At 35.4% G+C, this 15,311-nt stretch overlaps 1 protein-coding gene across 7 annotated transcripts in view; it reads right to left on the minus strand.

Annotated features, from left to right (window-relative positions):
* Positions 1–15,311, minus strand: part of DCAF6 (DDB1 and CUL4 associated factor 6) — a 133,798-nt gene that overhangs the window by 38,866 nt on the left and 79,621 nt on the right. For 5 of the 7 annotated variants that reach the window (XM_058441853.1, XM_032161082.2, XM_032161080.2 and 2 more), the window contains one exon: positions 13,080–13,139. The exons of the other annotated variants lie outside the window; for them this stretch is intronic. In XM_058441853.1, the coding sequence (XP_058297836.1) occupies positions 13,080–13,139 (60 nt within the window). The remainder of the gene's footprint in view (positions 1–13,079; positions 13,140–15,311) is intronic. 7 annotated transcript variants of the gene reach the window in all.

Here is a 15,311-nt window from a genome sequence, read left to right on the forward strand (position 1 = left end):
AGTGATTCACCCGCCTTGGCCTCCCAAAGTGCTGGGATTACAGGCATGAGCCACCATGCCCGGCCTACAGAGTTCTTATTTAATCTCTCAGGACTATAATCTACATACTATAAAACATGTAAAATATTGGTAATATTCATTTAATCATAAAGTGATTGATTATAGTTGATAGAATTTGTTCATTTAAGTTGTTAATGAATTCATCAGCCTTGTGTAAAACTAGCCTATTACTATAAAAATAACATGAACTCTTCTGTTAGTTACAAAAACTTCAGGTCCCTGAGTGTAGTTATTTCCTTGTAGCCTACACTTAACAGTGTCTCTGGCAGAAACACAACACAATGAAGAACCTGGTTTCTTCAACTGCAAGTTGTTTTGTTTTTGTTTTTGTTTTGAGACAGAGTTTCACTCCATCGTCCAGGTTGGAGTGCAGTGGCGAAATTATGGCTCGCTGCAGCCTCAATTTCCCAGGCTAAGGTGATTCTCCCACCTCAGCCTCCTGAGTAGCTGGGACTATAGGCACAGGCCATCACACCTGGCTAATTTTTTGTAACTTTTGCAGAAACAGGGTTTTGCCATGTTGCCCAGGCTGGTCTTTAACTCCTGGGCTCAAGCAATCCGTCTGCCTTGGCCTCTCAAAGTGCTGGGAGTACAGGCGTGAGCCACCGCACTTCGCCCAACTGCAGTATTACTGACAGTATATATTCCAAGGTTTAAATTCACTTCCTAGCCTTTTTCCATTTCACTGTCTTCTTTAATTCTAGTTTGCTTGGTCATATACAACCTATCAAGTTACATTTTCTCAGGAATTAGGATTCCTGGACTACTAATGAATGCATTCACTATTTGTGATAAAATGCATATTCTAAACTACAAATGTCTATGAAAAACCTACTTTAATGATTTTAAAAATTAAATATTTTTACTTTATTCCAAAAAAAATTGTAACTATTTAAACGTTCCCAACTTCTCTGTCAGCGGTTGGATCAGCAAACACGTTCTAAAAACTGTATTTTTCAGTCTTATTTACATAATGCACAGATATGTTACTTAAAAGGTAGATTTTTATTTAAAACCCTTAAGGTTTAGAACTTCACCTAAACACACAAATAGCTTTATGTAGAAAGCCATCATATTAATAACTGTAATTTATTGAGCATTACTATGAATATATATCAATTATAAATGTGTGCCAAGATACATACATTCCTTTAAAAAAATCTTTGTAATCAGTATTGTCATCTCCATTTTACAGATGATGAACTGAAAAACAATAAGCTTAATTTTTTCTCTAGTTACAGACATTTCCTCCCCCACCCCATCCTTTCCATAGACAGGGTCTTGCTCTATCACCCAGGTTAGCGTGGTGGCACCTTCATAGCTCACTGCGGTCTCAAACTCCTGGGCTCAAGTGAATCTCCTGCCTCAGTCTCCCAAGTAGCTAGGATTGCAGGTGTGTGTCACCATGCCCAACTTCTTTTTTTATTTTTTGTAGAGATGGAGTCTATGTTGCCCAGGCTGGCCTTGAACTCCTGGCCTCAAGTGATCCTCCTTCCTCAGTACTCCAAAGTGTTGGGATTACAGGCGTGAGCCACTGTACCCACTGAGGTTTCTTTTTATATGAAGTTCCTACTTAATATACAATCTTAGAAATAATCTGACTACAAAGACAAAAAGATTACTTAGATAAGTAACTATTTTAATTAAGAAATATCAATTGTTGGTGTTGTTACTCCTCAGAAATAAATAATTCATATCAACAACATTAATAACTGGTAAGAGTTCTGGTAGCCAAATTTATCACTTTGGCATCATAGTATAGGAAAACTATGTTGTATCTTCTTTTAGGGCACTTAACAGACTGAACTATTTCTTCCTCTAAAAACATTACAGGAGATTATTTATTTGTAGTGTGCTCAGCACACAGACAATATAGTGGGGAAAAAATCCCTTTACCTTGTTCAACACTGCTAAGTTTTTAGATTGCTCAGTAATTATGGTTATTAAGAACAAATGATGACATCAGCAGCTTAGAGTGGTCTCTATGGAGGCAAATTACCATTTATTTGAAACATGCTTCAGAAGCACAGCAATAACCACATAAACATCAAGATGAAAGACTGTAAAGGACTTCATTTTGGCGGATTAGAAGTGAAAAGTCCATAACTTGAGATTCAGGAAACCAACTTAAAAGATCCTTTTCAGAAATGCTACTAGAGACCTCTCAGGATAGTGCATTGGCTCAGGAAAAAAATTCAGAATAAGCTGAAATATAATTTGAAAGCAGTTTCCTTGAACTGTTATGTATTTAATTAGGTATCTTTCAAGTCTTTTGCATAAAATCACAAAGTAACTATTTTTTGTAATGCACACTGTGAAATGATTTAATCTGTACATTTCCATTAGGAAATTATAATCATGAGAGGTTCTAAAAAATGCTCAAAGACATACAAAAACACTACATGTGATAACCGTAGTAAAAAAAAAAAAATGCTATGAGTATTTTGTATATTTAAATACTGTTCAAAATGTTGGTATAGATCTAAATATCCAAATACTGATAAGGATGTCCAGACTTTAAGCTGGGATACCCCTGGAGAATCTATCTCATATGTAAATCTAAACCAAATATTCAAAATGAAGATAATTAACTAGGGTATAGCAACAATAATTTCTTTAGAACCATCATGCCCAATATTTTTTTCTGCTGCTGGGTCACTATTATAACTTTATAATCATACATTAATTAACTATGGTAGTTTAGATAAGCTGTGGAACATATGAAAATAAAATACTGTTACCTAATGAGTTTTCTATTGTATAATGACGTGTGTATGATTATATAATGATACTCTATTTCCCATTTCATTATACCAAATATTTTTTAAAAACCAAAGTAAGATGGAAATAAAACATATGGTGAAATATTCCGAAAAAATAATAAAGTTTAACTATCTCCCCACATTTTGCACTCCAACTTAAATTTCTCAATCATACTTTTTAAACCAATGCAAAATTTTCCATTTTCATAGGTCAGGGAATCCACAACTTTTTTGTAGATTCCAGATTAGAGTATCTCCAATTCTCCTTCCAACTATTTGTATAAGGAAGCATATCTGGATTCAAAGTGGAGATGCTGCTTCCAGGAGTAGACTGCTAACAGAGAAGATCTATCTACCCTACAGATAACTGTGAGGCAACACATTTCATTCTAAAAAATGAGTGCTTACACTAGTGCAAATCTGGCTTTATAAAACAGAAGTAAGTGATACTATGCAAGCCAAAATGAAACAAAGTGCAATTTTAGTACAGATATTTATTAGAAGTCCATTCTCTCTAATGTTTTTAACATTCAGTCAAATTTTCTGGCAATCACAACTCAACTCTATGTCAATTATAATAATTTTAACCCAAGAACTTTTTTCATGACATAACATAGAAATGTGAATTGAACTTAAATATGTGATTTCAATACATTTAGACTGAAATTGTGCTTGGTTCCACATTCCTACCAGTATTTAGAATTTATGGGTTGAAATGTGGTAACCATTTGACCTTTGCTTCCTTTTCTCCTACTTCAGAACCAGTAGTTTTATATACTACCTGTATTCATAAACATCTCCTATTCCTATCTCACTTTCAGTCTAGAGGGAGAACAGTATAGAATGAAAATAAGTAAATATACCCACATGCCATGTGGCACATAAGCCCTGCCAAAATCCTTTTCCAGTATTTCTTTTCATGACTGTTTCCTCAGGTATATTCTCCTTTACTGGAAAAAAAAAATCAAGTCTGCCTACCATAAATAACACTCTCATTTTGTAGATAAATTAACAAGTTAAAATGTGACTTCCAGATGAAAACAAATGAGGTAGACAGCTTAGGAGAACACTCCCTTTAACCACTTCCCCTAGGAGTTACTGTCCTCCTAGCTTATTGTTTTGAATTGCTTTTCTTCTCATTTCCATTTTTTCGTCTCCTGCTCTAAAATTTGGCCTATGTCTCTATCACTCTAGTGAAAATGTTCTACTAATGGGCTCAATCACTCCCACATTGACTAACTTAGGGGATATTTTTTTGGAGCCAATTTACTTGACCTTCCAGCAGACAACACTCTCTCATATTTGAAAATTTCTCTTGATCACAAGACACCACGCTGTTCTATGTCGCCATCCACCTCTCTAGTTGCTCCTTCTCAATCTCCTTTACCAGCTCTTCGCTGGCAAAATCTTTTAATTTTAGAATTTTTCTGATTTTTCTTGAGATGTTTTAGCTCTCTTACTCTGTCCTCTTCTACTTTCATCCTAGTTAATTCCATCTACTTCATGGCTTCAGTTAACATCTGTATGCAAAAATCTCCCAAATTTTTTTCTTGAGCTCTGATATCTTTTCTGAGCTCTATACCCACACAATCAATTACCCAACCGATTTTCTTTTTTTTTTTTTTTTTTTGAGACGGAGTCTCGCTCTGTTGCCCAGGCTGGAGTGCAGTGGCGCGATCTCGGCTCACTGCAAGCTCCGCCTCCTGGGTTCACGCCATTCTCCTGCCTCAGCCTCTCTGAGTAGCTGGGACTACAGGCGCCCGCCACCACGCCCGGCTAATTTTTTTTTGTATTTTTAGTAGAGATGGGGTTTCACCGTGGTCTCGATCTCCTGACCTCGTGATCCGCCCGCCTCGGCCTCCCAAAGTGCTGGGATTACAAGCGTGAGCCACCACGCCCGGCCCTACCCAACCGATTTTCAACTTGGGTATCTCATACAGATAACTCAAACTAAATATATTCAAAACTGAGTTCATGATCACCTACCCCTACACGTCCATGCTTCATCCCTTTTCCAGGGTTACCTGTTTAAGAAAATAACCATCCACTTAGTTGTGCTCAATCAAAACATGAGCTACTCTTGCAGTGGCTGAAAAAGTCACCTGTTAATCTCCATCAGTACCTCCCACAAAGCACCACAAATAAATGTATAACCTAAGTAAAAACAGTGTATTTGTTTTACAAAAGATTTAAGACACAAGTCCTGGCCTCTCCAGACTGCTATTTATCACTAAACTATCTTCATAAGAAAATTCTGAAGTTGTTACTGCAACTTATACTCTGGATTCCTCCTCAATCCCTGTCTCATTCAATCTACCACCACGTCCTGTTTATTCTACATCTTAAATATTTCTTGAATCTCTTCACATCTCTCCTACCTTACTTTTATCACCAGATCAAAATCTCTATTACCAGGAGAACTTCCTAAGTGATTCAGTCTCTAATCAATTCTCCATACTCCATTCGGAGTATCAGGCCATAGCCATGCTCCCTAATTTAAACACTTCATTAGCTTCCCTCTGTTCTTAAAATAAAAATGCCAAACCTAAAAATATCCAAAAAGTCACTTTGTCCTGCATACTGGGATTCTCCTAGTCATCCTGTATGTGGCATCTCAGAGGCTCTGCATATGCTATTCATGCTTCCCTTTACTCATGCTCCTTCACCTAACTTATTCAGGCTCACCTTTCAGATCTCAGCTTAATGTCTCTTCCTCAGGGATGCCTTATTTGGCCCTCAACTGGAAGGAATGAAGGCCCACTCTCCTACGTTCCACACTGAACCCTGCTATTTCCCCTTCCTTATATAACACTCATCACACTTCTATTTTTTCCATCCATCTTTACTGTTAGATCAGGCAAAGCAAGTGGTTATGATCACCGATGCCAGAGCCAGACAGCTTGGGTTTGAGACACGTTTCTAACGCTTACTAGCTGTGTGCAACCTTAGACATGTTTTATTTTTTTTTTTGAGACGGAGTCTTGCTCTGTCACCCAGACTGGAGTGCAGTGGTGCAATCTCGGCTCACTGCAAGCTCCGCTTCCCGGGTTCACGCCATTCTCCTGCCTCAGCCTCCCAAGTAGCTGGAACTACAGGGGCCCGCCAACACACCCTGCTAATTTTTTGTGTTTTTCGTAGAGACGGGGTTTCACTGTGTTAGCCAGGATGGTCTCGATCTCCTGACCTCGTGATTTGCCCACCTCAGCCTCCCAAAGTGCTGGGATTACAGGCATGAGCCACCACGCCCGGCCTTAGACATGATTCTTAACCACCCTTTGCCTCAGTTTCCTCATCTGAAAAATGGGGGTAATAATAGTACCAACTACATATGGTTGTGGTAAGGATTAAGTAAATCAACATATAAAAAATTGCTCCAAGCAATGTTTGGTACAAAGAAAATGTGGTATTAAATGTCTACGTTGTTGTTGCTGTTATTATTATAAATCAACTCAATGCTCCCAGTACAGAAAACAGTAGTGTTATTTATTCATGCGCCCTAGTACCTATCCCAGTACTTGCCACAAGGTAGGTAGGCATTTACATATCAGTTGAATTAATGAAGTACAGACATACAAATATGGCTCCACCACTTATTTAACTCATCTTAACATATTTCTTGGAGTCTTAGTTTCTTCATTAGTAAAATTAAGATAATTCACCTCATTGTTAGCACAAATTAGATGATGCATGTTAAATTCTTAACACAGTGCTAGTCACAAAAAACTCAATAAACGTCAGTTATTTTTATGACAGACAATTCTAAGTTAAAAAACAAACTGGAGGTATAGGTTTGATCAGCAGAAGAGTAGAACAAATGAGCATATGCAACAAAACTTAAATAGGGATTAACTTCCAAAACATCAAATATATCATTAATTGGAACAATCAAGACCTAGCAGTTGGGGATAGGAAGAAATTAGTTACTTCATTCCAAGTAACTAAGTGATAACTAGTTCTAAGAAATACAAAGAACTTAGAATGAAATTTTATTTCACTAACTTATTATTTCACTAGAATTTAAAATATACTATTTACGGATGTATTCCAGTGTGGTGAATATTGAACTTATATTCTTATTAATACAGCAAGCTTCAATCACTAGATATTTATTTAATAAAAATTAGAATTGTCAATATAAGTTTAAAATAATATTAGATAATAGTACTAAAATGAAATTTCAATTTGATGATAGTATATAATCTTAAGGTAATACATATTTAATGCATGACAGGTCCAACTTTTCCATTTCCCAATCTACCTTAGTAGAATTAGTAAAAATCTGTTTCACTGGTTTTTGATTATCCACTAGTCTCCTATAGATGAATGTTTCACAAACATTAGTCAGCTTATACAAAATGATACATAGTGGAAAATTAACATTCATGCTTTTCATACCTACAAATTAGTGTTTATATTTCTTTAAATCTAGAACAGAAAATTAGTGCCTGCAGATGCACAATTGCCTACAGACGTAAGTTTCAAACTTGATGGCACTGTCAACTTCCACGTAATGGAATCACTGTAAGGAATAGAAAGCAACTTGTTTCAATCATGGCCAAAACCTAAAACTCAGACAAAATTACTTTCTTATATCCTCTCAAAAGTTAACTGTTCTCAAAAGAACAATTATATATTCTTTTTGCTGTTATATATATATATATATATATCATATATATTAAAATATATATATATATATGTATATATATATATATTTTTTGAGACGAAGTTTTGCTCAGTTGCCCAGGCTGGACTGCAGTGGCGTGATGTCGGCTCACTGCAAGCTCTGCCTCTCGGGTTCACACTATTCTCTTGCCTCAGCCTCCCAATTAGCTGGGACTACAGGCGCCTGCCACCACGCTCAGCTAATTTTCGTATTTTTTTTAGTAGAGACAGGGTTTCACCGTGTTAGCCAGGATGGTCTCAATCTCCTGACCTTGTGATCCACCTGCCTCGGCCTCCCAAAGCACTGGGATTACAGGCGTGAGCCACCGCACCCGGCCGCTGTTGTTATTTTTTAAAATAAAATAAGGGGGAAATTGCTGGCCTACATATTTTTAAGAGGAAAAATTTGTTAAGTTTTAATAATATAAACAAGGTAAGAGAAACATATGTCAGAAGAGAATTTTTCCTCTTATAGTAGAGAGATAAAAAGGAAAACTAAAACTACCCATTAAAACATATTGTTCAAACTAAACAAGATGCATGATGGACATTATTGTGCTTACTCAAACAGAATTTCACTTTATGCATAATTAGCACAGAAAGGCCATCAATGTGTTTACACACAACTCCAAATTTGGAGAACACTGAAAATTATTTTATAATAGGATACAATTAATAACAATGTGCATGTTATACATTTATTTCCCTACAATTTCGTTTCTTAAAAAAGGTAAAACTATTGAGACAACCAGGGAGCTGCATTAATGAATGAAGATTCAGGCTAAATATACTTCTATCAAATTGTGATTCTGTTAAAAATTCAGGATAAATAAGCAAAGACACTAGTTGCACTCAACCAGTTTAATACTGTGTATACAATTATTCAAAGAAAAAATTTTCTTCAGTAAGCAAGTCCACTAAAATTAAAAAAAATTTTTATTAGTAACATTTTTGTCCTTGGTAATCCTTCCAAGTAAAGAAATCTATGAAAATGCTATGGAAAATTAAATTAAACAACATATAAAATCACTTGGGCACTTGGGAAATGGTGAAGAAATATTTTGTGACATAAATATAAAACTGAACTATCAATTTTTAAAAAGCATTCGTGTTTTGTTAAAAGTATGAAAAAGAAATTTAAAATATGCTTAAATAATCATTAGTCAGAGATATATTCAAATAGGAAACTTATTAAATGTACTACTTTTTCCATTCTCCATGGTAAAACTGAGAACAAGAATCTTGGTAAAGGTTAAAATTTTGAAATAATAGCGTATCTGGGGACATCAACTATCCCTTACATCTTGAATACACAATCTTTCTATTTACTCTATAAACACACTCAGTTTTGAACATACCACCACCCATACCTGACATTATCTTTGCTCTGTCTTTCAATTCTTAATTGAGCTTAGGAAAAGAGACATATCAAAGTCTCTACCTTTTTTCCCCAAACCTTTCTCCTCAAACCACTACTATCTGGCTTCTGCTTCCACTACATCATATCTCAAACTAAAACGTCAAAGCAATCACGTTGCCAAATTTAAAAAATGATTTATCAGACCTCTTGGGAGTTGGTATCATTGATTTACATGGCATTACTAACCTGTCCCTCCTTGCACTTCTTTTCTCCTGGTTTTGGATATGGCATTCTTTCTGCCCTGCATACTTCTCTGATCATTCCTGTTTGGTTTCATTCGCTAGATCCTTTTGTCTACTTGCTCCTGTAGTGCGCTCTACTCTTCTCACACTATCCTCTTTTTCTGGACAATCTCATCCATTCCCATGGTTTCAACTGCTATCTATAAACTAATGATTCCTTATCTTTATCTCTACCTTATATCACTTTGGTGACTTCCAGAATCATATAGCCATCCAACCATCTATGAGATTTCCCCATGTGGATATCCAAAGACACTTCAAACTTAACATTAAAAAAAACTCACATACTTTCTTCTCCCCTCAAATCAGCTAGATGTTCCTCCTAAAGTCTCTATCTTGGCTGATGGTTCATTATCACCCTATCAAGACACCTGGTTATCATACTCTCATTCATTTCTAACTTATCAGTCTCAAAGTCCCATGAATTCAACCTTTCAACTATTTTTAAAATCTGTCCATTCCCACTTTTCACCACTATTGCCTTAGGTTGGATCCCTCATAATCTCTTAGGTGGACTATAGCAATGGCCTCTTACATGTTCTTGGTGTTTTCAATCTTACTCCTTCCAATCAATCATTTATAATGTTGCCAAAATGATCTTTCCAATATGTAAATCTGATCACATTTCCCCCAAGCTGAAGTAATCCCTACAGCTCTTAAATAATTAATTGCTTAAAGAATCCATTTACTCACTCATTTAACAAATATTATTTACCACATAACGTATGATTTTAGGCATAGAGGAAATTATAGTAAATGAAAATATTTAGAGACTATGCAAAAAGGTAGATATTAAACAATCCCCTAAATAAATGTATGATTACAAATGTGACAAATGCAATGAGGAAAAATAACAAGTCACAAAGGAAGAAAAAGAGGAGACCTACTAGAGATTGTGAAGTTATATTATTTTTGAGAGAGTAACATCTCAGTGAGTTTAAAAAATGAGAAGTTGCTGAACAAAAAAGTAGTTTTGGTAGAGGGAACAGCATGTACAAGGGATGTACAGCCTGTACAAGGGATATAAAGGAAATGAAAGTAAGTCTATTTGGCAAGAGCTTAGTGAATGATGGGATAGTGGCCTGAGATGAGATTAGAGATACAGAAATCAAGTCATGTAGGTTTTGTAAGCCAAGGTATGGATTTGGGTTCTTTTGAAAGGCTATGGGAAGCAATTAAAACGTTTTAGGCAGATAAATCACGTGATTATATTTACATCTTAAAGTTTCACTCTGGCTGCTGGTAGAGAATAGATTACAGCCTGAGTGGATGTGAGAAGACTAGTAAAGGGATTATTCCATTAGTCTAGGAGAGACAATTGGTGGTGGGCAGTCTCTATTAACTTTTAGAAGTTATCTTTAGGTAGTGTGAGCCTGCAATGCGAAGTTCCTAGTACTTTAAAAGTTGTAATGCTGATGAACAAAAAGGTGTGTAAAAACTCAGGGTTTAATTAATTAGATATATTTTCCACCATTAGAACATTTCTGCTCAGAGGTCTTATTACAAAGCTACATTTCTGATAGTCTACTACGGTGCAGCTTCTGCCAAAGTCACTCAATACTAACCTCTTACATAGCATCTCTACCTACATGACTAAAATGCGTATCATACTTTACACAGCCAAAAAAGATAAAGAACCACCTGATTTCTACTTCCAAGCTACTCAACCCTAGTAAATGGCCTTACCATTTACCCCACCCAGGCACTGATGTAAAAAATCTGGGAGTTAATCATAATTTTTCTCTTCCTCTCATATCCCATATCATATGTAAATTATCAACTTAAATTGAATATAATATTCAATGTAATGCTATGAAAATTATTGTATGTGATTAACTAGAATATAAATCTGGCTATAAAATCTCTGATAGTGATATATTATTAAATCCATATATCCTTAGGAAAAAAAATCCTTTAATTATAGAGTAGTTATAAACAGTAGTCTAATATAGTAGGCTATAGTTGTGTTTTGCCTTAATTATTCTTCATTGTTAATACCTCTGTAATAAACATATAAAATAAAACATGCTTAATTCCTTAGTTTGCAAATTAATTTACCAATTCATTCATTCTTTCTTTCTAAAGAACAGAAAACCTTATAGTAATACAAGTCATCTCAGGTCCATAAGGAGTAATTTAAGATCAGAAATTCATCTCAGGTCCATAAGGAATAATTTTTTTTTTTTTTTTTGGATACAGAGTCTCACTCTGCTGCCCAGGCTGGAGTGCAATGGCGCAATCTTGGCTCACTGTAACCTCCGCCTCCCAAATTCAAGCAATTCTCCTGCCTCAGCCTCCTGAGTAGCTGGGATTACAGGCGTGGGCCACCACGTCCAGCTAATTTTTGTTTTTAGTAGAGACAGGGTTTCACCATGTTGGCCAGGTTGGTCTCAAACTCCTGACCTCAGGTGATCTGCCTGCCTCAGCCTCCAAAAGTGCTGGGAATACAGGTGTGAACCACCGCACCTGGCCCCATAAGGAATAATTTAAGATCAGAAATACAAAAGAAGTTTTCTAATTCACTTTAAAATTAGTTTCTGAATATTTCTCTAAGAATATAGTTTAAATTACATCTATTTCACACCAAATAAGTACTACAGCAATATTTAATTTCTGCATTACTATTGACATGAGTCATCTAACATGTAAACTTTCAGTCAACCAAATCTTATGGCTTTAGCGCTAATTTTAAAAAAATGTTTTTGAAAGGAACATTTGTAAAATATATAAAGGCAATCATCTGCCTTTTTTTTTTTTTTTTTAAAGAGATGGGGGTCTCACTCACCTAGGCTGGAGTGCAGTGGTACAATCATAGCTCACTGGATCCTTGAACTCCTGTGCTCTAGCAATCCTCCTGCCCTAGCCTCCCTATTAGCTGGGACTACAGGCATGCACCACCACACCCAGCTAATTAATTTTTTTTTTTAAGAGATGGGGTCTCGCTATATTGACCAGGCTGGTCTCAAACTTCTGGGTTCAAGCAATTCTCCTTCCCCAGCCTCCCAAGTAGCTGGGATTACAGGCGTGTGCCACCACGTCCAGCTATCTGTCTTTTTAAATACAGAAAGTGAATATCGTGTTAAGTCATTCTTAAAGACTTAACTGAGATTACTTATCATACTTTGTCACAATATATTTAAAATACTTCATTAAATTCTGAAGTGAGATAGTAAAACATTTGCACTAACACTAAATAGCCTTTTTAGTTTTTAAATAGTCTTCCTATCTCCAGCCTTTTCAGATGTCCCTTCATGTCAGAATGTCTTCCTCTACTAATCCTTCTCTGTGCTGTATTTGATCTGCTAGTAATAAAGCCTGATAAATAAGTAACCTGTTTATTGCATCAGGCTCTATTCAAGGCTTGGAGATTGATTCTATACCTTTCCCATGTTGAAAAGTACAAGTGGAAGTGGGAGCTTCTGATTGATAGCTTTTGAGCTTACCTCTGGGTTCGTAACTGTATTCTTTAGTTAAAGCTATCAGGAATTTGGCTACTAGATAAGTGAGACATACAACCAAGGATCATTACTAAAGCAATCTATTAATATAGAATATTACTGTGTTTAAATAACTTATCCTACATAAGCAACGAGGTAGTGTTAACCTCACACCCACAGTTCTACATGATTTTATGACAGATACCTAGAATTTAAAAAATGGATATAGTTTACATCCATTATAATTTTGTTATAGGGAGAGAGTTCAAAGTTGGCATCAAGGGCCAAAGTGAGAAATTAGCTTACATAGAAAATAATCTGAATAGGCCAAAAAGACCTTTTATGTACAATACCACCTATTATAATTTGGTCCACAAAATACTGACTATAAGACCATAATCAAAATGAAATGCTACGAAAGGGTGAGAGAGCTTAGTTTATGCATTGCAATAAAGCTATGGATGGATGGGCATAGCGCATCTCCTGTTGCACGCACCCTGTTGCTCGTCAAGTGACATGGATCCGAGCTGTTTGTTAACCACAGAAGAAGGAGAATCTGAAACAAAAATGAGATTTCAACTTAAAAGTAAGCAGCAGAAAACTGCACAGCAATGTCATGATCATCTCTAAGCTTCAGAAACAAATGTATAAGGCTGGGGAATAGAAGTAAGTACTGTGGTGTGATTCCCAAGCAGTGAGTAAGCAGGGCCATGTGCTTAAGATATGTTATTCCAGGCAAGCATTTAGTAACTTTGAGAATGAGTTGAGAAACTATTCTTCCATTTCCATGCATACACCTTTTATCAAATTCATATACCAGAGGCACAAGGTGCAAGGTAGATATATTAGAAATGGGGTATCTAGTTCACTACATACAAGACTCCTTGCCCTTCTCAAACTCCCTCTCTAGCTCCTTAAGATGGTTTTCATCCTGCCTTGGAGGATTTGAAGCATGAAATGAAATGCTCATTATACTTTGAGAGATGTTGTTTGCTGTACTGTGGGCTGAACAAGGAGCTAACATCAAGATATTACACAAAGAAAATGGTTTATAAGAAAAATATTTAATGAGGTAATTACCATTACAGAAACATGCATGACTTTAAAAACTCCACAGTATGTTGTGCATATTAAAACTATACTATGTAAAGGCTCAAGTTTCTTTAGCATTACCTGGTAGGGAAAGGAAAAGAGAGACAAAGAGAAGACTTAATGATCTGGGCTTTCATTTTCTACCTTGGCTTCAAATAGAACAGCTTTGTTCTTATCTTTTTAATATGCTGGGTTTCTATGTAAGAAGTTATTTTATAAGTGGTTTCTACTGTTTGAAAAACACTGGTATTAAGGCAGGCAGCATAATAAAATGGAAAGAGCACTCACCAGAGGTTAGTAAGTTTTAATTCTAAACTTGATTCTGACAATAATTAGCAACATTTTTAGGCCCAAGCTTCTCCTTACTCTCTAATCAGTAACTAAATCCTGGGGATCTAGTAACCTAAGCAAGACACTGGGGAATAGGTGTTCCAGTAGGGCTACAGTAAAAGAGAAACATAGGTAATAAGCACAACTCTCCCCAACCAATAAGAATAATTCTCAGTTTCTAATATCCTGTGCTCTAGTTCTTAGCAAATGTTAACAAAATACTTTTGGCCAACACCAGTTTCTGCTCATAATGGCATATTTTTCCCAAAAAGTAGGTATTTTAAGATTGTCCTTAGCTGGATAGCTGAGTTTTCCAATATATCCTGGATTCACATTGATTTTATAGGATTCGATTGCTTGCATTTGTACATTTAAAAGTCTGAATCCTGCTAGTGGTACCATTTGAATCAACTTTAAATCTTCCATCTTCTAGTATCACCAGTTTGTTCATGTATTTTTCTCTCACTAGATTTTGACAAAACATGATCATTATTTGAATAATAGCTTTTACTTATCCTTACTTAACACCTCTTTTTCATCAGAAGTTAAATCTTTAGTACACAAGAAATAAAGTGGGAACAATAGCATTTCAATCAGTTCCCTAATCTATTCGTGCTTTACTTTCTTAAGATGACTTCTCATTTATCCATTTCACAGCTGGATTCAACACTACCATCTATGTTGTTTTTAAAGGACAGATAAATTGGTCTTCAGAAAAAAAAATTAAACTCTTTAAAAAAAAACAAGAAAAATGTGAACATAGTGAAATAAATATTAGAAAACTCTCCTAAAAATCTGTGAAAAATATTTTTCATCCATTTGGATTTGTTATACATTTCATTGTGCCCTCATTTAATAATTAAGAGCCGTAAGAAAACTACAAACTCTCCAAGAAATCTTATCTTCAAATATTTAATTTTTCTAAAAAATACCATGAAATGTACAAATCTTGTTGAGACAAAACGCATCTTATTTTTAATAAAATTTAAGAATGAGTAAGTCATGGGAAAAAAACTATTGATGAAAGATCTAGAATGCTGTTATCTCTACAAAACTATATTTTCAAACTCTTGAAGTATTTAAAATTTTAAAGCTATGTTAAGACAGAAAGTATTAAACTAAAAGAGTTTCCTTTTTGGTTTTAGTCTGCCACAGATATTGTATATTTCTGAGGCATCTGCTGTTCCTCCCATCTTGAAGATTTATTTTATGAAGAAATCCTTCCTGGTCACTGCTTTCATTCTATTTGTAATCTTGGGAACACACAACTCCTTTGGGAAGGATTATTTTCCTATCATATGAACAT

The sequence above is a fragment of the Hylobates moloch genome, unplaced genomic scaffold, assembly GCF_009828535.3.
Source record: "Hylobates moloch isolate HMO894 unplaced genomic scaffold, HMol_V3 SCAFFOLD_8, whole genome shotgun sequence".
Taxonomy (NCBI): domain Eukaryota; kingdom Metazoa; phylum Chordata; class Mammalia; order Primates; family Hylobatidae; genus Hylobates; species Hylobates moloch.